The sequence below is a fragment of the Chrysoperla carnea genome, chromosome 1 (genome assembly GCF_905475395.1).
Source record: "Chrysoperla carnea chromosome 1, inChrCarn1.1, whole genome shotgun sequence".
In the NCBI taxonomy this organism is placed as follows: domain Eukaryota; kingdom Metazoa; phylum Arthropoda; class Insecta; order Neuroptera; family Chrysopidae; genus Chrysoperla; species Chrysoperla carnea.
Window position 1 is genome coordinate 25,024,622 of NC_058337.1, and position 27,506 is coordinate 25,052,127.

The 27,506-nt window shown below is 28.7% G+C and overlaps 4 protein-coding genes across 5 annotated transcripts; all 4 read left to right on the forward strand.

Moving 5' to 3' along the window:
- Positions 1–2,764: 2,764 nt before the first annotated feature.
- Positions 2,765–5,647, forward strand: LOC123305530 (cysteine and histidine-rich domain-containing protein). The gene is made up of 5 exons (XM_044887276.1): positions 2,765–2,843; positions 2,914–3,176; positions 3,252–3,572; positions 4,922–5,122; positions 5,374–5,647. The coding sequence occupies exons 1-5, from the start codon at positions 2,765–2,767 to the stop codon at positions 5,581–5,583; spliced, it is 1,074 nt and encodes a 357-aa protein (XP_044743211.1). The 3' UTR covers positions 5,584–5,647.
- A 1,644-nt stretch (positions 5,648–7,291) lies between these two features.
- On the forward strand, positions 7,292–12,380 carry LOC123295866 (poly(ADP-ribose) glycohydrolase-like). Its single transcript, XM_044877359.1, has 9 exons — positions 7,292–7,447; positions 7,527–7,762; positions 8,862–9,274; positions 9,573–9,661; positions 9,728–10,021; positions 10,116–10,303; positions 10,370–10,601; positions 11,474–12,049; positions 12,370–12,380. Exons 1-9 carry the CDS (start codon positions 7,369–7,371, stop codon positions 12,378–12,380), a joined length of 2,118 nt encoding a protein of 705 aa, XP_044733294.1. The 5' UTR covers positions 7,292–7,368.
- Positions 12,381–13,996: 1,616 nt separating this feature from the next.
- LOC123305520 (poly(ADP-ribose) glycohydrolase-like) lies at positions 13,997–17,795 on the forward strand. 2 transcript variants are annotated; one of them, XM_044887264.1, is made up of 8 exons: positions 13,997–14,347; positions 14,408–14,646; positions 14,765–15,207; positions 15,903–15,991; positions 16,054–16,347; positions 16,404–16,591; positions 16,656–16,887; positions 17,202–17,795. In XM_044887264.1, the coding sequence occupies exons 1-8, from the start codon at positions 14,311–14,313 to the stop codon at positions 17,384–17,386; spliced, it is 1,707 nt and encodes a 568-aa protein (XP_044743199.1). In that variant the 5' UTR covers positions 13,997–14,310; the 3' UTR covers positions 17,387–17,795. The 2 variants fall into 2 exon arrangements, with proteins under 2 accessions (XP_044743199.1, XP_044743200.1); XM_044887265.1 differs by having other exon boundaries at positions 16,656–16,890; positions 17,566–17,616.
- Positions 17,796–19,090: 1,295 nt separating this feature from the next.
- LOC123295967 (poly(ADP-ribose) glycohydrolase-like) lies at positions 19,091–21,632 on the forward strand. Its single transcript, XM_044877462.1, has 7 exons — positions 19,091–19,171; positions 19,237–19,475; positions 19,853–20,262; positions 20,593–20,690; positions 20,756–21,049; positions 21,118–21,305; positions 21,369–21,632. The coding sequence occupies exons 1-7, from the start codon at positions 19,135–19,137 to the stop codon at positions 21,630–21,632; spliced, it is 1,530 nt and encodes a 509-aa protein (XP_044733397.1). The 5' UTR covers positions 19,091–19,134.
- Positions 21,633–27,506: the final 5,874 nt, after the last annotated feature.

The window sequence follows — 27,506 nt, forward strand, 5'->3', positions numbered from 1 at the left end:
CCATTATCCTTTGTATAACTTGTATTATTTTGTATTTCATTTTAAATTTTATTATGTTCCATTGAAAATTAAAAATGTTAAATTTTATTGTGTTCCATTAAACCCTGTTATCTGATACTTCAATTTTAATTTGAACGTCTTGCGTTGGATAAATGAATTTTCACGTTAATTTTCTAGTTAATTTTCAAGTTTAATATTTTTTTATTAATGTTTATATCATGAAATAAATTATTTGGTATTTTTTATGTTGTTTATTTCTCAAATGTACAAAGACTAAACCACCAAAAAACTTTTGTAAATACTATGGTGACAGCCATTCTATGGTGACAGCATAAATAAAACATATATGAATGACTGACAGCTAGGGTTTGACAGCTCCTTGCGCATATGACTCTGTTGACTGTAACTGACCTCCATCTATAGAGTATATTATCCAGTCAAATCCATACTAATATTATAATTGCGAAAGTAACTCTGTCTGTCTGTCTGTCTGTTACTCTTTCATGCCTAAACGGCTGAACGGATTTTGATGAAATTTGGTATGGTGATAGATGATAACCTAGAAATGGTCATAGGCTATAAATAATCACGCCATCGTTCTTAGGGGGTACGCAGTAGGCAGATAACTAAATTGAGTTAGTGATTTTTAGTCGTTTTTGTTGGGACTTTTGCTCTTTTACGTCTAAACGGCTGAACAGATTTTGATGAAATTTAGTAAGGTAATAGATGGTTACCTAAAAACGGATATAAGATCAAAATGATCACGTCATCGTACTTAGGGGGTAGGAAGTAAGCAGAAAGCTGAATTGAGTTAGTGATTTTTTTATGGTGTTTGCTGGGAGTTTTGCTCTATCATGCCTAAACGGCTGAACGGATTTTGATGAAATTTAGTTAGGTGATAGATAGTAACCTAGAAAAGGATATGGAATATGGGGGCAGGGGTGAAAGTGGGAATGTTGCCCAGCAAAGCGGGTAGTTCACAGCTAGTTAGTCCATAAAATATAAGTAAGGTTACAAAAATTCCCATAGAGCTAAAAATTGGTATGCATGTTCAGGATACTATAAAAATTATAGATAATCCAATTCTCTACAAAAAGTGTCTCTACACCTTATTTCATAAGTATTGCCATTTTCGTGATATAGCGGTTCAAAGAATTGAACAAATTATATTTTTCGTAATACATTTTTTAACCGTTATACGAGTAAAAATATGAGGACTTATTTTTGATGAACCAGCTTCTTCTTCTTGGCGCTGTCTTCACAGCATCAATGCTACTCTTTCGAGTATAATTTTTTCGACACTGCACATGAATTTTTACAGATGTCTGGTCTTTCAGCTATTCCAAAAATACACCACCTCTTTCAATAATTACGACTAACAGTATTTTGTGGAGTATGAGACCTTTGAAACGAGGCAGGTATACGAGCATCACCACGCTGACAATTGAATGGAAGACAGATGTTACCCAGGCCATGCTACTAAATAAAAATAGAGACGGAGTTGACGTTGATTTATATTCTAAAAATTTTTAAATTTGTATGTATAAGATATAAGGACTCATATTTTTACTCGTATAACGGTTCAAAAATGTATATAAACGTGCATATTACGAATAAAATAATTTTTTCAATTCTTTGAAACGCTATATCACGAAAATGGCAGCACTTATGAAAAAAGTTGCAGAAACACATTTTGTAGCAAATTGAATGATCTACAATTTTTATTTGAGCTGAAAAACGCGAAAAAACTATTTTTGCAAACTTCCCCCCCTCAATAAAATTTTTTGCACAAGGGGGATTGATGGGGACTTTTCACAATTCATTTATAATAGTATCCTGAACATTCATGCCAATTTTTAGCTCTATGGTAATTTTTGTAACCTTCAAAGTGTAATTTGACTGGATAAATAAATGAGCAAGAAATTGCAACTTAGCCAAGATACGTATTCGTCTCTTGAGGCTTGACTATTCAGTCCGATTTTCTGGATCAAATGGCACTATGAAGTTTATCTTTCCCTTAAGATACGGATTAAATCTTTAAAAATTTGAAGGCTAATTTCGGTGAGAGTTTTGTTAGATAATCCAAATTCAGCAATAGCTTTTCGTGTGCAAATGCTGGAACCACTTCATGAGCACCATATTGAGGTCAGAATTTTAAAATATTTTAGCGTTTGAAACACAGCGTTTATTTATTCAGATGGGCAGAATTCATATAAACCTGATGAAACAGCAACATATATATGATGGCCCATACAGACTTTACACTTTACACAACTTTGATTAGAGTTATGACATGCATGGAGTAGATAATTACATTGATAGACAAATTTTTCGAGCCTTTTTTTCGATAAAATATGCTGCAACATTCCTATGGAGTGTAGAGATTAAGGATCACAATTTGAATTATGGTTGTGTCCGCAAAATAGTGTTAAATAAAGTGGCTAGAATGGTATCTGTGTAGCAAAAGAGTGTTTGATGTGAACTTCCCTATCCTTTTCTAATAAATTGTTTAGTTCTCTATCCTACACCTATTTTCATTCTCCATTTTGCTTTCAAGCGCATTTATCTGCTGAACACATTGAACAGACCTATTTACAACATTCGAAATGCCGCCAACTGAAAAGAGTCTAAATCATAGAAAATTACCAACTTAAAAATCATTTATTTAATATTTTTATACAGGTGTTCTAGAAATATCAAGAAAAATCTACAGAAAATAATCAAAAGTTTTTCCATAAATCATAAATTTTAAATTTTCATTAAAATGACTAGTGAAAATAATTTAGTTTTGTGTTATAATCGAGGCTGTGGTCAAAAATTTGATCCAAATACAAACACAGAAAGTATTTATCACATTTCTTTTAGAGGTTAAAATTAACATTATTTTTAAATCAACACTTTCGTTATTAATAGGTTCATGTACTCACCATCCCGGTAACCCATTTTTCCATGATGCCTATAAAGGGTGGTCTTGTTGTAATAAAAAATGTACAGACTTTACGGAATTCTTAAATATTAAAGGCTGTACGGTTGCCTGCCATTCAAATGTAAAACCGCCAGAACCGGTAAAACAAGAAGTTGATCAAAAATTATTGGATAGTGCGAATGAATCAAAACCTGTACCAAAACCTATAGTTGCATCGGCACTTAAACGTCCTAATTTTGATTCGCCTCTAGTAAGTATACAAAAAAATTCATAAAACTGGTTTATAAATTCAAATTTTCGAATAATACTTCAAAATTATGTGTAGACAGTTATGCAGCCACAAATAGCAGCATCATTAAAGCAAGAAATAGAAAAAAGAACGAAAACGAGTTCAAACGTAACAAGTTCTTCGAACCAAGAAACTGATAACGGAATAAAAATTAATACACCGTGTAAAAATAGTGGTTGTAATGCTACATACCAAGGTCCAGATAGTGATTTAGAATCATGTGTTCATCATCCTGGCTATCCTGTATTTCATGAGGGTTTAAAATTTTGGTCTTGTTGTACAAAACGAACATCAGATTTTAATGCATTCTTAAACCAAGCTGGATGTGAAACTACGAAACACGTTTGGAGTAAAGAGGTATGTTACTTTGTAAGAGTAACTATTCAGGTTTCCTTTATCCTGAGTAGGTACTTGTAGAAATGTTATTGGATTCTGAGTTTTGGATGTCAGAGAAAATGTTAAAAACCTTCATAACCAATTTTTTATACCATGTATATGAAATATACCAAGGTATATTAAGTATAGTCCCAAGTTTGTAACGCTTAAAAATATTGATGCTATGAACAAAATTTTGGTATAGGAGTTCATAATATCACCTAATTAGTACATTTCCGGTTGTCTGTCTGTCTGTCGTCTGTCTGTCCGCCTGTCATCACGTTTACTCAAAAACGAAAAGAGATATCTAGCTGAAATTTTTATAGCGTGCTGAAGACGTAAAAAGTGAGGTCGAGTTCGTAAATGAGCAACATAGGTCAATTGGATCTTGGGTCCGTAGGACCAATCTTGTCAACTGTTAGAGATAGAACAAAAGTTAAAAGTAAAAAATGTTCCTTAAAAAAAATTAAGCAACTTTTGTTTGATACATTTTTTCGTAAACATCACTGTTTACCCGTGAGAGCGCATATTATCCGCAAATTGTAGTATTATATATGCATATCAGTTATATTTGTATGACATGTATGTATGTGTAATGTGACAGAGTAATCAACACTGTCTATACATAGTATTTCAACAATTAACTCAGTCAATTGTTTGTTTTCACTTTTTTTTTTTTTTTTTTAATTTTTATATTTATTAATTTTTAACAAAATGAGTCGTTAGTGAAATCTCTCTGGAGGAACGCAAGGCTTTTAATTATGATTTTTTGGGCTTTGTTGATAATTTTGATTAATTGATCAAAGATTTCTAGGAAAGAAATTCAAATCAGTCCAAATAACGACGAAAAACTAATCAAACCAGATCAGCTCTAATCTTGATATTTTCGTGAAAAAAGAGTCACAAAATGCGTATGTAAATTGTGGCTTAAAAAGTCGAGCAATTATTATTTTACGAACTTCTCATTACGTCAGGTAGAGCAATTTATCTTACAAATGATTATTGCTACAAAAAAATAGCTTAGATACCCTTTTCTTTGAAAAAAGTTGATCGTGAATAAAATTTATGAGAGTAGGCTAGAAATATTTGTTTCAATTACGAGTTGGTTGGGTTGAGTTTTTCGACTATAGAGAAATTGGTGAGGTTCTGAAGTTTTTAGCCTTTGCGTTCAAAAATGGGCACTATTACAGAAATTTTTTCCGGGTCTATTTTTTTCTAAATCCATTGTTATGAATAACGTCAGGATCTTTGATCCATTTTTTGAGCTAAATACCAAGGCATTTTTCGAGCTAAATAATCTATTAAATATTGTTTATAATACTTTATTTTAGGACGATCAAGTAAAGGATACATCTGTAAAATGTCGATGGGATTGGCATCAAACCGGCACACATGTCATTGTTACCATTTATGCCAAACAATACTGCCCTACTAGAAGTACTGTTAAATTAAATCCAATTCGATTAGCTTTAAATCTTATATTCCCCCAACAATCAGATGCTGAATTTAATCTCGATTTAGAATTACGAGGTGTAAGTATATTTAAGTATGGAGATCCCAAAAAGAATGGAAAATTTAATTTTGGAATAAAAAAGTCAGAATGCAAGATGCGTGAATTAAAATTTTGAAAGAAATAAGTCATATAATACACACTTGAAAAACATTACCCTTATTTTGAAAATGATTTTTATTCCAAAAATGAAATCATGCATGCTTTTTGGGACACTCATTATTTAAAATTTGTTAAAATCAACTATTTTTGATGAATTTTAATAATAATTAGATAATAGACGTCACTGCCAGTAAAGTACAAATGTTTGGAACAAAAGTGGAGGTAAGCCTTAAAAAAGCGGAACCAGGTAGTTGGGCGAAATTAGATTTTCCACGAGAAGTTATTAAACCACCAACGGAAATTATTGAACCTCCTAAACCAAAACCAAAAGTTGAGGAAATTACACCAGAATTGGATGCTGTGGATTTAAGTGATTTATAAAATGGTGCTAATAAAATTTACTATAATGCACACAATATAATATGGTGTAATCTTTTATATTTGTTTTAAAGATTATTATAATTACAATAAATTATTAAAATTAACTTGAATTTTTACTTCTTTCAATTTATTCCATCCTTCATTAGTTTACTTTATCAAAAGACATAGTAAGTACTAAAATAACAGGTCCCAAATTTTCCCTTTTGAAATTCAACTTGAAAAATAAATAATTTCATTACGAAAAATGTTTGGAATACAAGTTATGTTTAAAGGTGAGTTTAGGGAAATCTTAAATTTGACCCAAAGCCGTTATTCTTCAATACAGAATGATGATCATGAATAAATTTGCGAACCCACCTTGGGTAAAGTTTGAATTCCTTTAATTAATGTCAATATGGTGCCTAAGTATAATGACGCCATCATTGATAATGTTAAATTCATAGTAAAAATAGTGATATTGCGCCAGGCTGCATACTGACATTAATAAAGGAACAGTACGTAAAATAACAATTTTGGTTGAAGATTTTCCCCCGACATTCAAAGTACAAAGTTGATCTTTATTTTAAAAAAAAAAACAAAATTCTTCATGATTCGAATCAAAAACTGTAAATTATGGGTAAGATTTTGCATCCCAATTTTTGCTAAAACTATTCGTGCCTTCAAAAAAAGTAACTTAAAGACATTCTAATTTAAAATTTTCTTCTATCTCTTATCAGTATTTAAACTTATTTAGGCTATTTAAAATTATTTAAACTTAGTTAAAAAATCCAACAATAGGGAATATTCATGTATTTTTTTAATATTTTTAATTCATTGTTTACACCGTTATAACAAAGTAAAAAATATAAATAATGCTTAAAAATATTGTATTTAAGTGTAAAAAAATATTTAAAATACATTATAATTTTGAGATATTTAAACGCAGTTTTTTTGGCGCTCTCTGTTGATGACGTATAAGTACGTGATCTGTCAATTGGTGACACCTCAATGTATAATTTAAACTTTAAAAAAATGAATTTACAACACAGAATTTAGACTCGTTATTATTAAGTTTTCTAATAAAAAGCCGTAGAATAGTATAATTTAATGAAATACCATATTTAACCATATAAAATATAAGTAATTAATATCATACAGTATGTCAACAAATTTGACAAGCCCGTACTTTGATGTCAGGTCCGTATAAAAATTTGAATTTCCGTTTTAGAAATTTTGAAATGCTCTCACTGAATTTGTACTTTTATTAATTAATTTTTAGTAATTAAAAGGATATTAATTACTAAAATAATGGTTTAGTTGAAATATCCAGTCATTAAAGTTACGGAAGAAAAATATTTGAACCAAATTTAAATTTCATGAATATTCCCTATTGCATGTACTTGTAAAATTTTAGTCTATACCTAGAGATGAAAATATTGAAAATTTACAGGAAAATAGGAATTTAACATTGGAAAAACCTGTTCAATCTGCGAAATATTTTTCGTATTTCCTTCCGTGTCTTCAGCCTATTCCCCCCTGCGGTTATGTTTACATCAGAAAGTTTAAAAGAGGTATTCATATTTAACAAAATAATGCAATATAAAAATGTTTCACAAATTGAAGCAATTGTGAAGTACATAAATAACAACCTGTGGAATACAATTATTAAATCAAATTAAGAAATTAAACGAATCAAATGTTCATTTTTAATGTCAGAACTTTTATTCAAAAAATAACCTTAAAACTTACAATTATATTTTAAATATTAATTTATATGTAAATAAAATTTTAAATTAAATAATAATAATGGCAACAAGTTCTTCCACATTTACAAGAGATGTTTCTCCTGATATGTTCGAAGATACAAATTCAACAACAAATGAAGGTAATTAAAATTTTACAAAAACAATACCTTCGTGAATAAAATTCATAAAAATTTATTTTTCAACCTCTTGTCTTTATAGATGGGAATGATCGGACATGGAGAGGATGTACAATGAATGATATATATCATAATACAGGTCCTTTTGATTGGGATCCCGAGCCCATATATCCTTCAAACGATCATCAAGTATTATTTATGATGCCATTACCAGAAAAAGGTCCTCCAAAACCAAGATGTACATCTGAATCGTATTGTTGGAATCCTGATTATGTTCGAATGCCGTTTGCCAAACAAAATTTATATCCTGTTTCCAATGTAAGAAAATATATTTTTATTTTAATGTTATCCGATGATATGATAGATATATAGAATATATCGCGAATGGATAAGGAAACTTTAAGAGTATATTTCTTAGACAATTTTGAATCGAAAACTCTTAATTTCATTTATATAAAATCCAAGAGTCGATGTATGGCGGATCTAAAACTCACTTTTTGACGGGGCCTCGGGCTTTAAGAACTGCTATTTATTGAATAAATGAAAGTTGCGAAAAATTTCAATAGAGTAAAAATTAATACTTTTCCCAGTTATTATTAATTAACGGATCGCGAATTTGTGGGACCCTGGGCTAATACTACTTAGGGGCCTACCTAATTACTCAACTAATTGCCATTTTGTCAAAAAAATCAATTACAATAGTACATTTAATAAGCTCGAATGCATGGGAATGCTGGAAAACAACACCGATTTTAATTATACTTTTTGCAACGTTTTTATATGATCCCAAGGAACATTCGGCAAACTTAACCTAGTCATAGCGGAGCATAAAACCGCATCAGGGGGCATATTGTAGCCCAAAACTAAGTATGTAGTTTCTAAGATATCGTTCTGTTCAAAGAACGATTTCTCGCGATTTTATTCTTTATGAATTATATCTGGAAAGTGGGAATCATCAGTGAATCCTGAAATTTGTTTTTTGTTTCCTCTACCTTTAGAACTATTTTTGACTGCAACTGTGAAATAAATATTTATTATTTATTTTAAAATATTATTTCCCCGATATTAGTTAGTATTTTTATTATTAGAATATTTTTATAAGATATTTTGAACAATTTATTGATTATAATGCATTTTGGGGAGGCTTGCTATTCAAAATCTCTTGCTGCTGTTTTTCACAGTATATTTTTAGTTAAATTTAATATTGGCTTATTATCTATTGAGCTTTGAACAGAAAATATTAGAGGTATTTTCGAATTAAAATAGATAATAGTCCCAGCTCTGATTCACTTTAAAGTTAACTTGCACATTCACTCACTGGAGACTCTGTAAAAGCGAAAAAACTACATTTATGTATTTAGATCGAAGTGTGATTTAATTGCTACACTGATTAATAGTTATATTCTAATAATTTTAGGGAGAAACAACAGTATTAAAAAATCGATGGACATTAATAAAAGAAGCATTGTCACAGCCAATATATTCAAGTAATGATTTGCAACAAAGGATATTCGCTTACAATAATAAATATGAGGACCGGTGGCAATTTCACACACTTCATCATTTTTTCAACAATGTGCTAGATGAAGATGAAAATGAATATTTTTTTGAAAATATCATGCCTAATATTGTAAAATTAGCATTACAATTACCAGAATTACTACCATCATCAATTCCATTGTTAAAAAAGAATAAAACACATGCGATTAGTTTAACACAATTACAAATTGCTAGCTTATTAGCGAATGCATTTTTGTGTACTTTTCCAAGACGCAATACAAATAAACCACAGTCTGAATTTGGAAGTTATCCATTGATCAATTTTAACAGGTTATGAATTTTCTTTATTATTCGATATAATGTAGGGTTAATGGGGTTTTTTTCAGTTATTGATGTGGAGTTTATTTCAACTTTCGAGATAAAATATCTGATGAACTGACCTTTCAAGATGGACTGATTTGGTTTGGTCTAATTAATTTAGGTTTGCGGGTATTTAAGTAGTTTTTTTTGTTTGAATAGAAATTTTTCTCTGAGATTCATCTAAATTTACGACTCGCATTAGAGATCCATTTTAGTGTATATATAGATTATAATCTCACTCTTTTTAAATTAAAAATTTGTTTTTCAGATTCTTCCAGGCTACTGAAAAGCGTGTACATAGTAATTGTAGCAAATTACAATGCATTCTAAATTATTTTCGACGAGTTACTACAAATCGTAAGTAAATGGACTTTTTTGAATTTGCTTTCATAATTAAATGATCAAAAAAACATTTTTTAACAGCTCCAGATGGTGTAGTTACATTCCAAAGACGATACTTAAATCAGTTTGAATTACCACAATGGCGTAAAGCTGATCAACCTTTGTCATCGCTACGTATTCATATCGACAATAAAGGAACAATTGAAGATGGCTTAGGACTATTACAAGTTGATTTCGCTAATAAATATATTGGAGGAGGTGTTCTTGGAAGTGGATGTGTTCAAGAAGAAATCCGTTTTGCTGTATGTCCAGAGTTAATTGTATCTTGTTTATTTACTGAAGAATTAGATCCAACTGAGGCGCTAACAATTATAGGTCAGCAGCTATATAAATTAAAAAGAAAAATTCTTTTTTGAAAATGTTTCTTATTTTAGCAATTATACCAAATAATTCTTCTATTCATTTTTAGGTGTGGAACAATACAATACTTGGACTGGTTACGGTGATACATTCACATGGACCGGTAATTACAAAGATACAACACCACGTGATATCTTTCGACGTAGAAAATGTTATTTAGTAGCAATAGATGCAACACGTTTTTGTCGGCCAACTGAACAATATAATATTTCACGTATTTTAAGGGAATTGAATAAGGTTTGATCAATAAAAAGTTAAAAGAAATGTATAAGAAATCTTAAATAACATGGTTGGTTTGTTTAGGCTTACGTTGGATATTATTCACCTACACAAAATAAACCAATACCAGCTGTTGCAACAGGAAATTGGGGCTGTGGTGCATTTAGAGGTGACCCTTACCTAAAATCACTGTTACAAATAATGGCTTGTCGACTTGCTGGACGGGATATTGTTTATTATACATTTGGCAATACTTCGTTGCGTGATGATTTATATTCATTATTTACTGCGTTGACAGAAAATAATATTACAATTGGTAAGAAAAACAAAATAATCGAAACTTGCAAGGTAGATAAGTGCTTTTGTTTCGTTGCTATGCATTTTGGCAATTAATAAGATTCTAATTGGAATATTTTTCAAATATGTTTTTAATATTGAAAAATATTGAGGTGGTTTCTTACCTAAGTTAAACTTGAGTCAACATTTTTTTTTTATATTTATCCGAAAGATTATATACTTTAATGCACCCATAGAAGATTTTTTAACGCATGGATCCCGAGATATAATTAATTTAAGTTATGCAAAAATATATGGGACCTTATAGATCTTTGTTCATCATCCAACTTTCTGTTCAATTAATTTTTTAATATTATCATCTGTCTTCTATCTCTGTTATTTATCGGAAACATTTGCAACCCGGCAACTGACGATAATAATGCGTACTAATTAAAACAAGAACTGATCCGTTTTCAATAGTTCCAATTTAGACTACCAGATAGCAATCAAAATATTCAAATTCAATTCAGATAAATCCCTCCAACTGGCGATACAAATTCGTACTAATTAAAACAGAAGGTGAATCGCTTTTTCAGTAGTTCCAATTTAGACTACCAGGTTATTAACATTTATCAAACACGTCAATTTTAAATGGATTCACATCATTAAATGCCAACAAATATTAATAATATCTAATATAAATTTTATTTTATTCAAAACCAAAATAATATATACATTAAAAAAAGGGAAATATTGAGTTTATGTTCATGAATTTAAATAACAGCTGATCATTGAATTTGACAGTTCATTTTAATCAACTCAGTTTTTAAATATGTTTTTACTATTTTTAATTAATGATTATTATAAATGTTTTTGTATCATTAGTTGTAAAAATTCAATTTTTTTTTTTAGGTACTTTATACAATTATTTTATTCAATTCTCTGAATCGAAATTACCTGGATCTTCTCTATATACGTTTATTTTACAAAATATCAACAATACGTTTACACCACCAGACACAAAATCGTTAACACATTATTTTTCGAAGAAAAGGCGAAAAGTTAATTCACCACCAAAGGATCCAAGAATAAAAACTAAGAATGGCGTAGAAAATATTGTTGTAGATGAAATATTTGATTCAGTTGTACTAAATAATGAATTATCGTCATCACAAACATCATCAACATCACATACAGAGGATGGAAATGTTGAAATGAATTGTAATTTAATTCCTTCATCAAGTGAAGATTCAATTTTACTTGACAAAGTAAAAGAGTTAGAAAATCAGGATGTCAATTTTAAAACAAATTCGGATATTAGTACTTCATCATCTTCTATTGGTGAATCAGTTTTGCTGGCAAAATTACAAGAATTGGAAAGAAACGAAATGAAAGTAGATGCTTCATCATCTTCTACAAAGATTGGTGCTTGTGACACAAATAAGATGGATGTTGATATTAAATTCGAAGATGGTTCTAATAAAAAAAGTACTAAAATTAAACGAAAGATATCTGATTATTTTAAAAAATAAATGTTATCTGTGATAATTTTTTTGATTTGGATTATTTAGAATCCTATATCGATCCTTTCTTTAAAAGGCCCTAAACGAAATATTATGTGGGGATTTATGGAAGAATTTATAAGAATACATGTTTTACACTAATAAATTTATACAAAAAGTTCGAATTTTAAAAACTTCTTCGGAGATAATTCAGAAACTCGAATATATTACGCATATGAAAAAATTTTGTTTGTTATAAATTGTTTTTCAAAATGGAATAGATAAAAAAATTAATGAAATTTTTAGAAGCCAGTTAATGGTTAATTTCATTGTAAGCTCATTAAATTGAAAATAACTTTATAATTAGAATATATTATACTAATTATATCGCCCTTTAAAATATGGTAGATTTTTGTAGGAAAATTTGGGGATAATTCTTGGAATGTTTGAATCAGGGTGGGTATGTTCAACAACTAAGCTACCAAAGTAATTTGAAACTGCTTATCTTTATTGGGACAAAAGTTTTGAAATCATAAACAATGCATTTTCATTCTAACAAAATAATATTCAAACCTATCCAAAATATAGAATTGAAATGAATAAGAAATGAACCTGAAAAAATTATTCAAAAATAAATGAACCTGAAATGAAACGGATGAAATAATTTTTATTTCATATTTATTGCAATTGAACGCTCTTCAAAATTTTGATTGGAAATGCTTCGGCAAAAAATTTGTTGGATGTACTTTTGCATTCCGATTCAAATCCATTCAAAATTTCTTTGATTCGGGCCCGTGTACATGGGAGGAGAGTATGGGGGATCAACCCCCTCCATTGTAAATCTGTCCACATAAATTTGAACCATAGAATAATATAATCTAACGGAATTTGAACTAATAATATAGCCCTGTAAATGCAGCTATTTATGAAACACATTTCCAATTAATAGTCGTTTGTGTAAAAAACCGCGCATTGAAATTATTGAGAAAGAAAATGTGAGTATAAGGGTGCTTGCTGTTAAAGTTAATACGTTAAGAATATATCAATCAGAGTAAGAATATCAACAAAATGAAAAATTTTAATAAAAACTTAATTGCGATCAACTTTTTGAACCATAGGCATAGTATTCAATTTTGCACGATGATTCCCGTGACATCTGGGTCACCAAAGTTCAATTTTACCGAAGACGACGCATTGAAGGACAGGACGTCAAAAATTCACCCGAATCACTCGATATTTGCAATACAGATGTGTTTCCAAATGACAACAGCGACGAATGAAAGCTCCTTTTCAACTTTGCAACGTCTCAAAACGCTTAGATCGACAATGTCTGACGATTAGCTAAACGGTTTATGTATCGCTCAATATACATCGCAATTTCTAGAGGTCAATAATCACCGAGTTTTGGAAAAGTTTGGGCACATGGACCCGGTTTGAATAGGAATGAAATATCAAACCGTTTTGCAGCATGCTGACATTTCAGTGCAGGAATCTCAAACTTTCTGACCTTGTAGTGTAATATACTATTTTTTAATTGAAACTAAACTATAGCATTACGTCATTATTATGTATGTTTATACTTGTCTGTGGATCAGTGTCCTTGTTTCACACATTGTTGTGATAATATTGTTAATATTCGTATTAACAAATAAAGACAAATATACATGATGTCATAGATAGGTATATTATACCTTACAACTACAAGTGAGTGGTTATTTAGCTCGGAAACAACTTAATTTTCGTATCTAGAATCTTTTATTTCTTTATTTTGATCCGGAATCACCTCTCGAAGTAAAGAAGGTTAATTTTTGCATACCTGTAAACAGAATGGATCATTTCAAGTTTTTTTTAAGAAAAAGCAGAAGCGTACCTTAGTTGAGAAAATTTATTAAAAGATACTATGGATTTAATTTAAAGGGACACATCTGATGAAGTCTTTGTATTTTGAATTTATATTTTATAAGAAAAATCGATTTCCAATATTAAAAACGCTGGGTTTTCCCCATCTCCATTGAATGGCATCACGAATGGTATTACTGCTTTTGTGCCGGTATTACAAAAAATTGCGCAATTTGAATTGTTTCACAATATGAACCAATTATGTTAAAACCATGCATAGAATATATTTATTTGAAAAATTCAGTAATAAAAACAGTTAAACAAATTAACCATATCTTATCGGTTGCATTGCATTTAAAAAATAACCTTAAAAATAAGAAATCAAATTTTAATAAAATAATTTAGATAATGGCAACATGTTCTTCCATGCCTACGGCAGATAAAGGTAAATGAAAACGTTAAAAGCGAAAAATTCTTAAATTATGATTTTTCCTTGTTTTTATAGAAGGCAATGATCAGTCATGGCGAGGATCTACAATGACTGAAATTTACAACAATAAAGGACCTTATGACTGGGATCCCGATCCAATACAACCAACAAATGATCATGAAGTATTATTTATGCTACCAATACCCGAAAAAGGTCCTCCAAAACCACGATTTACATCTGAATCTTATTGTTGGAATCCTGATTACGTTCGAATGCCGTTTGCTGCTAAAGAAAATTTATACCCTGTTTCAAAAGTAAGAATAAAATTTCTATTTTGAAGCATATTGTTTATAATAAAAACAATAATATTTCGAGGGGTTGAAATTCAATCACTAGTAACAGTGATTACTGATTCTATTCTCTCGTTTTTAGACAGATCCAACTGTATTAAAAAATCGATGGACATTAATAAAAGAAGCATTATCACAACCAATACACTCAAGTAATGATTTGCAACGTGCAATATTCGTTTACAACAATAAATACGAAGATCAATGGCAATTTTACACTCTTCATCATTTTTTCAACAATGTACTAGATGAAGATGAAAATGAAGACTTTTTTAAAAATCTTTTGCCAAATATAATCAAATTAGCATTACAATTACCAGAATTACTACCATCATCCATTCCATTGTTAAAAAAGAATAAAACACATACAATTAGTTTAACACAATTACAAATTGCTAGCTTATTAGCGAATGCATTTTTGTGTACTTTTCCAAGACGCGAGACAAACACTTTTCCAAGACGCAAAACGCAAAAAAATAAACCACAATCTGAATTTGACAATTATTCGCCCATTAATTTTAACGGGTATGTGTTCTAAATAATAAATAAGCGGTCGAAATCAAATACAAAATTGTAAAAACGGATATATTTACGTTCAATGTTCTAAAATACTAAATTTGATACTATAGGACAGAGATGGCGTACCAATGGCACGCGGCACAATATTTTGGGCAAGCCACCGATCACAAAGTTCACTATGAAGTATTATATTACGAACGTGCGCTCGTGTATTATTATAGTTATATAATTGTGGACTATAATTGCTAATGAATGTATTTCGTAATATTAATTATTTGACGGCACGTTTATGGTTTCATTAAACATTTCTTTAGAAAAAATGGCACGTTGATGCATAAAGGTTCGCCATTCCTGCTATAGGACATCAAATTTTGTAATTTGACAAATCAAATGTAATTTGGATCAATCTACCCGTATGGAATACAAAATTGAAAAAGTACTCGTTGGTAAATGTTAAACTTAATATTAAATTAAAAAATGCTAGTAAGATAATATGTAGCAAATTTTATATTTTATAAGTTTGAACAATTACTAATCGTGAAATTCTCAAAATAATAATAAATCGCATCGAAAAATTTCTAAGGAATGTTTTACTTAGAATTTTTATGACACTGTATAGCCCGAATCCGGTCTTTACAAATCATATCTAGAATAAAATGTTCTCTTCAATGTATAATTTTAAATTTATTAAACTATTTAAGGGTCTTTCAGTCTACAAAAAGACGCAGGGATGCTAATTGTAACAAACTAAAATGCATATTCAATTATTTTCAACGAGTCGTTACAAATCGTAAGTTTTATTTTTTGAAACTTGATTTTAGACTAATATAACTAATAAACTTTTTTTAACAGCCCCAGATGGCGTAGTTACATTCCAAAGGCGATACTTTAATGAATCTGAATTACCTCAATGGCATACAGTTGATCAACCCTTATCGCCATTACGTATTCATATTGACGATAAAGGGACAATTGAAGATGGCTTAGGACTATTACAAGTTGATTTTGCTGACAAGTATATTGGAGGAGGCATTCTTGCAAGTGGGATGGTGCAGGAAGAAATTCGTTTTGCTGCATGGCCAGAATTAATTGTATCAAGTTTATTTACTGAAAAATTAGAGGCAACTGAGGCGGTAACGATTACAGGTAAGTCGATATCAGTTGATCTTATCACCAAAATTTATTTTTTCATTAATTTGAAGGTGCGGAGCAATACAATACTTGGACTGGTTACGGAGATACATTCACATGGACCGGTAATTACAAAGATACAACACCGCGTGATATATTCCGACGAAGAAAATCTTATTTAGTTGCAATAGACGCAACACATTTTTACAAACAACCGGAACAATATAATATACCACAAATTTTAAGGGAAATAAATAAGGTTTGATTAAAGAAATATTATTCCAAAAGTATAGAAAAATGTAATTTAACAAATTTTTGTTTAGGCTTATGTTGGATATTATTCGCCATCTCAAAATAAACCAATACCAGCTGTTGCAACCGGAAATTGGGGCTGTGGTGTATTTAAAGGTGATCCTTACTTAAAATCATTGTTACAAATAATGGCTTGTCGACTTGCTGGACGTAATATTGTTTATTATTCGTTTGGGAATACAAAGCTACGTGATGAATTATATTCGTTATTTACAGTTTTGGTAGAAAATAATATTACAATTGGTAAGTAAAACAAAACCGGAAATATCGAAGATATATTACACTAAGAATAAAACATTTCTTCATTATCCTTGGTAGAAGTTCTAATTCTTTAAAATTATTCAAATTGTTATTGGTATCATCCATTATTCTTTAAAGATATTTTTCGCAGGTTTTATAGATATTTATTAATTTAATTATTTACAATATTTTTAACTTGCCACTTGTTTCGGATCTTTTGATCCTTCTTCAGGCATTCTACAAAATAAGACTATACTAAGTATACATATAAAATATTTTTTTTAAATTATTTTATTTTTTACTAATTTTTTTCGTAAGTACTTTATATAAATATTTTGTTCAATTTTCCGAATCGAAATTACCAGGACGTGCTTTGTATTCATTTATTTTACAAAACATCAACGGTACATTTACACCCACCGATTTTAGTTCCTTAGCTTCGACAAAAAAGACAAATATAAAAAATCAAGTTTCTAACAAAAGAACTACAAAGAAAAACTAATAATGATAAAAATATTGTTCCGAATAAAATATTTGATTCCATTGTGAATGGATATACTATCGCCGTCTTCAATTCAATCGTTATCGTACACAAAAAAAAATTAATTTCGAAATGGTAATTTTATTTTCTCATTGACGATTAAATCACATGAAAAAAATACGATGCGGCTAATGCTACATTTTATTCTCTACGAAAATGGATACTAGTGGTGCAGATAAAATGAATGATGGTTTATAAAATTTGAAGATATTCTTAAAACAAATTTTTTTATTATTTTAAGTATTATTATCTGTGATACTTTCATAGATTTTTTTTTATACTTAGAGACAAAGATTTTGTTTGATGTTACATTTAAAAAGAAGCCTCTTATTGTTTGACTAATGACATCACAATTGTTAAAATTTTTTATCCGTCCTATGCATTTAAAACTTATTTTTGATTTTATTATAATAGATAAATATCTTTGTTTTGTACTTTTATCAAATGTATTTTTTATATTTAAAATTTAATTTATAATAAAACTTTTAATTCAACCATTTACAAGTGTTATAGTTTTTATATTTATATCTTTCTCAAAGTATTGGCACTAATATCTACACACTTAATAATAAACATTTAGTTCAAAAGAACCTACACGAGTTAATGATGATTGAAATGGTAATCGATTTAGAAATAAATTTGTTAATTAACATACTTTTTTTTAAAACGTATTTTTTGCATAAAAAAATAATTGATTCAGTTAATTGTTGAAATACCCTGTATAAACATTGTCGAATACCTGACATTGTAGTTAATTTATAAATTAGATAAGTTGAAAAAAAAATATCCCCCCCCCCTTTTATTAAAAAATATCTCCCCCCCCCCTTTATATCATCCGACAGGTTTGGTATGAAATTAATAATTATAATCAATAGACTAATAAAAGTATTTGAAGCTACCTACAAATTTACAACCTTCTATCTTGTATAGTTTTGGAGAAAATGGAGGCTTATGTTCTAGCTTAATTTGCACCCTCGCGGGTAAATAAAGATCTTCACAAAAAAATGTTTCAAACAATTTTATTTTTCTTAGGGATCATTTTTTATATTTAAACTTTTGTTCTACCTCTCCGGTTTACAATAACATGAGTCTTACAGTGACCCAAGACCCAATTATTCAATAACTCAAATTCACTTTCTACGCTTTGAGCTCGCTATAGAAATTTCAGCTCGATATCTTTTTTCGTTTTTGAGTTATCATATTTCCTGACAGACAGACGGTCGGACATACGGAAATGGTCTAATTAGATGTTTTTATGAACACCTATACCAATATTTTGTTCGCATTATCAATATTTCTAAGTGTTACTAATTTGGAACTAAATTTAATATACCTTGACTTCTACTTCATATATACAGGGTAGGTATAAAAACTGGAAACAAGTATTTGGAACGTTCATTTGTGGGTATAAATTTCGGAATCTAAATTCTGAGATATATATACCTCATAGAATAATATTTGATATACATATGGCATACAAATATCTAGGAGTCATTAATTAACAAAGGAAAATTGAATTAAAAAAAATAAAATTTCCCATCAATATAATCATAATATTGGGTTTTTATTTATACATTACAGAAAATTGTGTAATAAAAATTTAATTATTATTAAAAGAAATTAACCAGAAAAAGTACAATTGTACTTAATAAATAACCTTAAAAAATTAAAAATTATAATATTTTTATTTTTACAAATTATTTTGAATAATGGCCACAAATTCATCCACGTTCACGGCAGATGAAGGTAAACAAAAATATTAGAACCGAAAAATCCATCGTTTGTTATTCACTGATCCTTTATTTTTATAGAAAGCAATGGCCAATCATGGCGAGGATCTACAATGAGAGAAATTTACAATAATAAAGGTCCTTTTGATTGGGATCCTGGTGTAATAGATCCATCCAATGATCATGATGTATTATTTTTGCTACCAATACCAGAAAAAGGTCCTCCAGAACCACGATTTACATCTGAATCTAATTCTTGGAGTCCTGATTATGTTCGAATGCCATTTCCCGCCAAAGAAAATTCAAATCCAGTTTCACATGTAAGAATAACCATATTGAATTTTCTTTTTAATTTTTCGAAATTTAAATCCCAACTATACTAGTAAGGGTGCATACAAGGTTGCATTATTCCATAACGCTGCTTTACTATTTAAGTGATATACAGTGCGTTCATTTCATATGTATCCACCTTTAATAACTCTTGACCTGATTTTATTATTGTTTTGTGTGAAAATACGTCGATTTAGATATCGAGGGGGAAGTTCAAAAATGGTATCTAGAGAATTTTAGGATTCACCCTTGCGCCCCAGCCACCCCAACTTTGAAATTAACCGCATGTTTCTTTATGATTTTTTTACCAATAAGATATTTATAACAAACTCGATTTGTGTTATGATTTTATTTTCATACCTTATAGGAAGAACCAACAGTATTCAAAAATCGATGGACATTAATAAAAGAAGCATTATCACAACCAATACATTCAAGTAATGATTTACAACGTGCAATATTAGCTTACAACAATAAATACGAAGATCAATGGCAATTTTACACTCTTCATCATTTTTTCAACAATGTATTAGATGAAGATGAAAATGAATACTTTTTTAAAAATCTTTTGCCAAATATAATCAAATTAGCATTACAATTACCAGAATTATTACCATCATCCATTCCATTGTTAAAAAAGAATAAAACACATACAATTAGTCTAACACAATTACAAATTGCTAGTTTATTAGCGAATGCATTTTTGTGCACTTTTCCAAAACGAAATAAAAATGATCCTTCTGAATTTGGAACTTATCCACCGATTAATTTTAACGGGTAAGTGTTCTAAATAATGTTCAATAGTTTCCTGCTGATTTTCCAACACTATATCAATTCTTCGGGATCGCGCAATTACTAAATTGTAGAAACAGTTTATTAAGTAATAGTTATTTAAGGTTGTTCTAGTTGTAAGACCCAATTTTTGGACCCATACTGAATCATTGCTTTTCAAAAATACTGAAATTTTGAAAAATATTTCAGTATTTTCTCAATATTATAAGGCGACCAGAGAGCGATATTTAATAACAAATTAATAAATTTTTTTAATTACTTTTAAAAGGTATATCAACTAAAAGTCAACAAAAATTCATTCTTATATTATTTTAGGCTTTTTCAGTCTACGGAATACCAGAAAAAACGCATAAAAGTTAATTGTAATAAATTAAAATGCACATTTAATTATTTTCAACGAGTTATTACAAAGAGTAAGTAATTTTATTTTTCGAAACTTTATATTATATTGTTATAACTGAAAAAATTCTACCAACAGTTCCAGAAGGTGTAGTTACTTTTCATAGACAATACTTAAATCAATCTGAATTGCCTCGATGGCATAAAGCTGATCAACTTTTGTCACCGCTACGTATTCATATCGACGATACAGGAACAATTGAAGATGGCTTAGGACTATTACAAGTTGATTTTGCTGACGAATTTATTGGAGGATATATTCTTGGAAATGGTTGTGTTCAGGAAGAAATCCGTTTTGCTGCATGGACGGAATTGATTGCATCATGTTTATTTACTGAAAAATTAGAGGCAACTGAAGCGGTAATAATTACAGGTAAAAGTCGATATCATGTGATTTTTTTCTTAGTAATAAGTAGAATTTATTATTTTATTCATTTAAAGGTGTGGAACAATACAATACTTGGACTGGCTACGGTGATACATTCACATGGACCGGTGATTATAAAGATACAACACCACGTGATATATTTCGACGTAGAAAATCTTATTTAGTTGCAATAGATGCAACAAGTTTTTCTCGAGCAACTGATCAATATAACATTTCACGTATTTTAAGAGAATTGAATAAGGTTTGATCAATAAAACTTTATATAGAATTTATGAGAAATCTTAAATAATATGTTTTCATTTAGGCTTACGTTGGATATTATACATCTACACAAAATAAACCAATACCAGCTGTTGCAACAGGAAATTGGGGCTGTGGTGCATTTAGAGGGGATCCTTACCTAAAAGCATTGTTGCAAATAATGGCTTGTCGACTTGCTGGGCGGGATATTGTTTATTATACATTTGGCAATACTTCGTTGCGTGATGAATTATATTCATTATTTACTGCGTTGACAGAAAATAATATTACAATTGGTAAGTTAAACAGGATAATTGAAACTATCTAGAACTAGAGTTAAAATGGGATAAACAATTTGTAAATTATTAAATTTTATGTCTTCGTGATGAGAAATTCCTTTCAAGGCTGTATTTTCTATCAGTACATTTTAATTATAATTTTTGTCGTAGGTACATTATACAATTATTTTATTCAATTCTCTGAATCAAATTTACCAGGACGCGATTTATATTCATTTATTTTACAAAAAATCGACGTTAAAAGTACGTGTTGTTGGAGATAAATATTTGATTCAATTTTAAATGGACGAATAAATTTTGAAATAGTAATGTTATTATCTGTGTAATTACAAGAAATGGTGTAACATGAAATAGCTTATATATGCTACACCTGTTCTATAAAAATGGATACTGGTAATACAGTTAAAATGGATGATGGTAATAAATTTGACGATATTCTTCAATCAAAAGTATCTATGTTAAACAAAAAATTTATGATTATTTTTTATTATTATTTGTGATATTTTTCGTAAACATTTTTTAGTTTAGTTTTCGTAAACACAGAAACGCCGAATTGAATGTTCTTAGTACTTAATATTCCAAGAGCTGGTGAAACAAATATTTAGGGCACGAATTTGACCCATCTAGTTATATAGTTTAATAGTATAGTTTATGATAGTTGTGAAGGGAATGAGTCTCGATGGCATTCTCAAATGGGACAGATACTGCCCAAGGTAAAATATATGTGTTGAAAAATATTATCGATCATGAAATCACAAAAATTATATTTTATATGAATAATAAGCGTAATATATGAACCGCAGTTAATTTGAGTGGTGGAACATCGTGTTAGACCACCCCAACGATATTATTTGAAATAGTAAAAAAAAAATATTTTTGACTCACACTGAAATTTTAATAGCGTGACGAGTATTTTTTTTTTAAATAATAATATCAAACAAGTGAAAAGAAACAATTGACTTAGTTAATTGTTGAAATACCATGCATAGTCAGTGTTGATTTCTTTATCACATAACACATACAAAAATGTATAGACAGTGTTGATGCGCAATCGTTTGTTTTTTTGACGTCACGTAAATAACAAAAGATATTCACTTTTAAATAGACACACACACAACTGATATTCCTATATTAATACATACTATAAAATTTGCACCTAATTAACGCCCTCGTGGGTAAACAGTGATGTTTACAAAAAAATGTTTCAAACAAAAGTTTTTTATTTTTTTATAAGGAACATTTTTTACATTTAAACTTTTGTTCTATCTCTAACGGTTTACAAGATGGGTCCTACGGACTCAAGACCCAATTGACCTATGATGCTCATTTACGAACTTGACCTCACTTTTTACGCCCTGAGTACGCTGTAAAAATTTCAGCTCGATATCTTTTTTCGTTTTTGAGTTATCGTGTCCACAGACGGACGGACGGACAACCGGAAATGGACTAATTAGGTGATTTTATGAACAGCTATGACAAAATTTTTTTCCTAGCATCATTATTTTTAAGCGTTACAAACTTGGGACTAAACTTAATATACTATGTATATTTCATATATGCATGGTATAAAAACCAGATCTTTTCAATAGTGGAATAGGCTGCCAGGCATACTTAAAGATATTCTTTAAGATAAAGTGAGACCGAAGTCGGGAAAGAATGAATATGAGAGAGATAGTTTGGGGTTCAGTGTCCCACCACTCAAATGATCTGTTCTTATATGACAGATGTTCTTATATGATTCTTTTATTATTGATACAAAATATAATTTTTGTTTTTTCATGCTGTGTCGATAATATTTTCAACACATATGTTTTACCTTACTTTTAATTTGGGCAGTACCTGCCCCATCTGTGAATGTCAGCGAGACTCATCCTCTACACAACTATCATAGAAGACACTTTTAAGCTGTACAGCTTGATGGGTTAAATCCATGCTCTAAATGTATCATCTCTTTAACTAATTAGAGAAATTGTAAGTTTACTAAAAATTACAAGGAAAAAAAAAAAATTTAATTGATTTTTCATGTAATTTTACAATTGAAGTCCACATGTCGCTTTAGTAACGCCACCGCTCAAAGAAATGATAAAATTAATGGTTTGCCAATCAACTTTTTTTCACTATACTATAATATAATTTTACAAGGGAAGAAGCCGAAAAATGTAAATTTACCATGATGCCGATATAATTATTTTTTATTAATAATTAATAAAAAAAAATTGGAATTATTAATTTTTTTTTAAATTACTTAAATATATTTTAGAAGAATTATTGTTTCATTTATATATTATGATTTAGTGGCAAAAAAGGTAATGCAACTATTGTAGACGGAGTGATGAAAGTGGTAGAAATATTGAAAATATAGTTTTTGGACGTTTTAAGTTTTGGACATTTTGTCCCCTTCCTAGATAATAATTAATTACACATAATATTGGTTGTTGGTGATTTTTATTAAATATTAGTTTTGTTCTAACACTTTTTAAACATATTTACAATACTGTCTCTATTTTTTGTCATATCCACACATATATAAGAATAATATTTTTGTATAACAATTATCAAATGTATGAACTTTTCCCTCTAATAAAAAAAAGAAAATCAATTATGTTTATTTGATTCTTGTGTTCATACTATATATTATTTGTATATAAAGGACAACACAAAGAAAGCATTTTGTAGTTTTGAAAATGATCAATTTTCTAATTGAAAATAATCACTGATAAAAAATTTGTATTGTATGGTTAAGTTAAGATGACTTTATACCGAAAGCTGATACCAAGTTTGTAGTAATAGGTCCCACTAATTTACAGTCATTTTAGAATGGTTGAAAATTTGAGAAACTGTTTTCAAAGTCGCGTATAACAATTCTACGAACAATTTCAAAGTCGAGAACCAAAGGGCTTGACAATTTTTAATTGCGCGGCAAGGTTAAAATTAATTAATATTCATTGATGATATTCAAATAAGAAGATAATTGAGACAAAATTTAAAAAGGAACGTTTTGACCAACTTCTTAAAAATAGTAATTTCCAAGGTGTCTTATATTATTAATAAGACTTCAATCAACAATCTTGTTTTAATCTATCATTTCCTTATCTAATCTTCGTACCATAATTAAAATAATTGTTTTAGTTGATAGTTGCAAAAAGTTTTTTTATATGAAAAAAGGATCTGTAATTCTTTTTCGAATTAATTTCCAAGCTGTTGTAATTTGGTCAAATGTTTACCATTTTGAGATTTTATCTTATTTCCTTTATAAAAGACTTCACAGAAACGATATAGGAAACGAATCTCTAAAGCATGAATTTTAATAGCCCTTGATAAGTAGATGAGCTTTTTGTTTTCAAAAATTATAACTTTTGGAACTTTGCCAATAATCATTTTAGATTTTATAAAAATTGCATTCTATCTCAGAATCTAAAAACCATCTTTAATCCACATTAAAAAGAGAAGGGCATATCGCTATTTAATTGTTGATACTAAATAACGCTCTCTCTCACTTAAAATAATTTATTACTAAATTTTTCGAATGAAAATTTTATTTAAATTGTACTATCAAATACTGTTAATGTCCTATATTTCTAACCTAAATCTGAACTAAACAGGTAAGCTTTTGAGATAAAGACAAAGTATGTTCATTTTTAATCCATTTCAAAACAAAATAGCTTTTTTTGTTCGTCCAATATAAAATGTTTCAATCTATATAAATAAGCTAATCTCTACGCTTTTATTTTTACAATTTATTTATTTTTATTCTTTTCTCTACACAATTTTTATTTAAATTTTTTCCAAGAATTTTTTTAAAATATGAAAAATAATATAAAATAATTTATAAAGTAAAAAACATGTAGATTATTTTTATACAAAATAAAATAATACTTATATAAAAAAAAGTTTTTTTTGTTGTTTTTTTAATATATTTTTGGTAGAAACATGATTTTGTTTTTTTAAATAGTAGCTATACTTTTTTGTTATTTATCACAATAATGTTGAGTAGTAATAATTAAGTTATAACGTCATTCGAAAGTTAGCTTTTAACAAATTTATAATGGAATTAAATATATAAAAAATAATTTTAATCGCACCATAAAACAATATTTAATGTAATATTATTACATGTTGAAATATAAACAGAATTACGAGAAACAAGTAAACTTTAAATTTTCATAAAAATCAAAATAATCTTGATCAATTCTCCAATTCACTTCATTATGGGTTTTACTCATTAAATCAGTCTACTTATTAAATTAATTAATTAATCGAAATTTAATATGAATTTAAAATCTACAAATCTGTTTATATTTCAATTTATACAATCATTTCAGACATCAAATACATTGTACAGGGTGTTTTTCTTAATGGTGATAAGTAATGATCTGTAAATTTAGCACTATTTATTTTAATCGGAAAAAGATAGATCATATATGGAGATGCTATATTTAAAGAGAGATTTAAAAAAACAAGTTCTATGAGCGAAGTATTTTCTAAACATGACCGCATTTGAAAAAATTGAATTAAACTGCTGCAAAATAGAGGTATACTAGAGTAAAAGAATAGTGACAACTCTATATTGTCTTTGTTCTTTGACTTAAGTTTTGACTCTTAAATTTTTTATTCTAACCGGAGAAACCTTGGAAAACAACCAGACGATCCATTTATTATTCGATTTTAATGATTATAAGGCCGTGTCCATGACTAGACGAACCAAGAAGCTTTTTTATTAGCTATCTTAACTTAATAAAATACTCATGATAATTATTCTGGATAGAATTTCTTTGACTTTAATTATTTGAAAAAAATAAATCCGTAAGAATAAGTGGAAATCAGCCAAATAAAAACAATAAAAATAATAACGGATTTGAATAGCTTTTAATATTATGCCCATGCTTGATCGAACTTGACAATTGTACTTGATGTCGAAATGATTTCTAAAATAAAATTTGCTTAAAAATAATATAAAAATACATTGATCATAATAGATTGGGGTCATATTTTCCATTTTGTTATTTGTTTTGTCTAATTTCACCCAAAAATATGTTTATAAATTTGTCTTCCGTTATAGAGTTGCAAAAATAAAAATGTAAATATTTTTTTTTTTTTAAATATACATCACAAATATTGCTACAAGCTTTGTAAATATCGTAGTACAATAATAATACTATTGTCATATTGTATTTGGGTTTGAAATTCACTAGAATAATTTTTTCCTTAAACATTAAAGTGAATTTCTATTTAATTTTTCTTTCTAAAACTATTTTTTTTATTAATATATATATTATGTATAAATTACGAGATTTCTATACAATTATTATTTTAAATATATAATGGTTGAAAAATAACAAAATATTTTTCTTCTTTAAATAAATTAATCGAGAAGAAACATCATAATCATTCATAAAATATTCGAACAATTTGATCATATTTTCTAGAATTATGTATTGTCGAATTTAGTATCTTAAGACGGGTATTAACTTCAGCATTTTACTCCGACGTGAACAACATATTTTTTAATTCTTTCATTATTCATAGTTTTAAAACTGTGCATGATGTTTAAAACTAAATCCGCTTCGTCTGTAGTAAAAAGCACAAGTCAGCAATCATCTATACTAAATTTTGGTTATTCAAAAATATACTTGTAAGAACATAATTAAATTGAAATTTAAATATTTACTTGAAATACTAGAATACTTTTTGGAAAATATTTCTGATATTATTGCAAAAAAATTAAAAATAAGCTGAAGAGTTTGAGAATCAGTAATTATTGATATCAAAATGAAAAGTACATTCGAAAGAGTATCGAGCCCTCAACCTCAATCTTGTCGGGTTAGCGCTACTAATTGAGCTAACAGATCGTACGATAGTTGTGAACAATTATTTTGACACACATTGATGTTCATGTATTATTT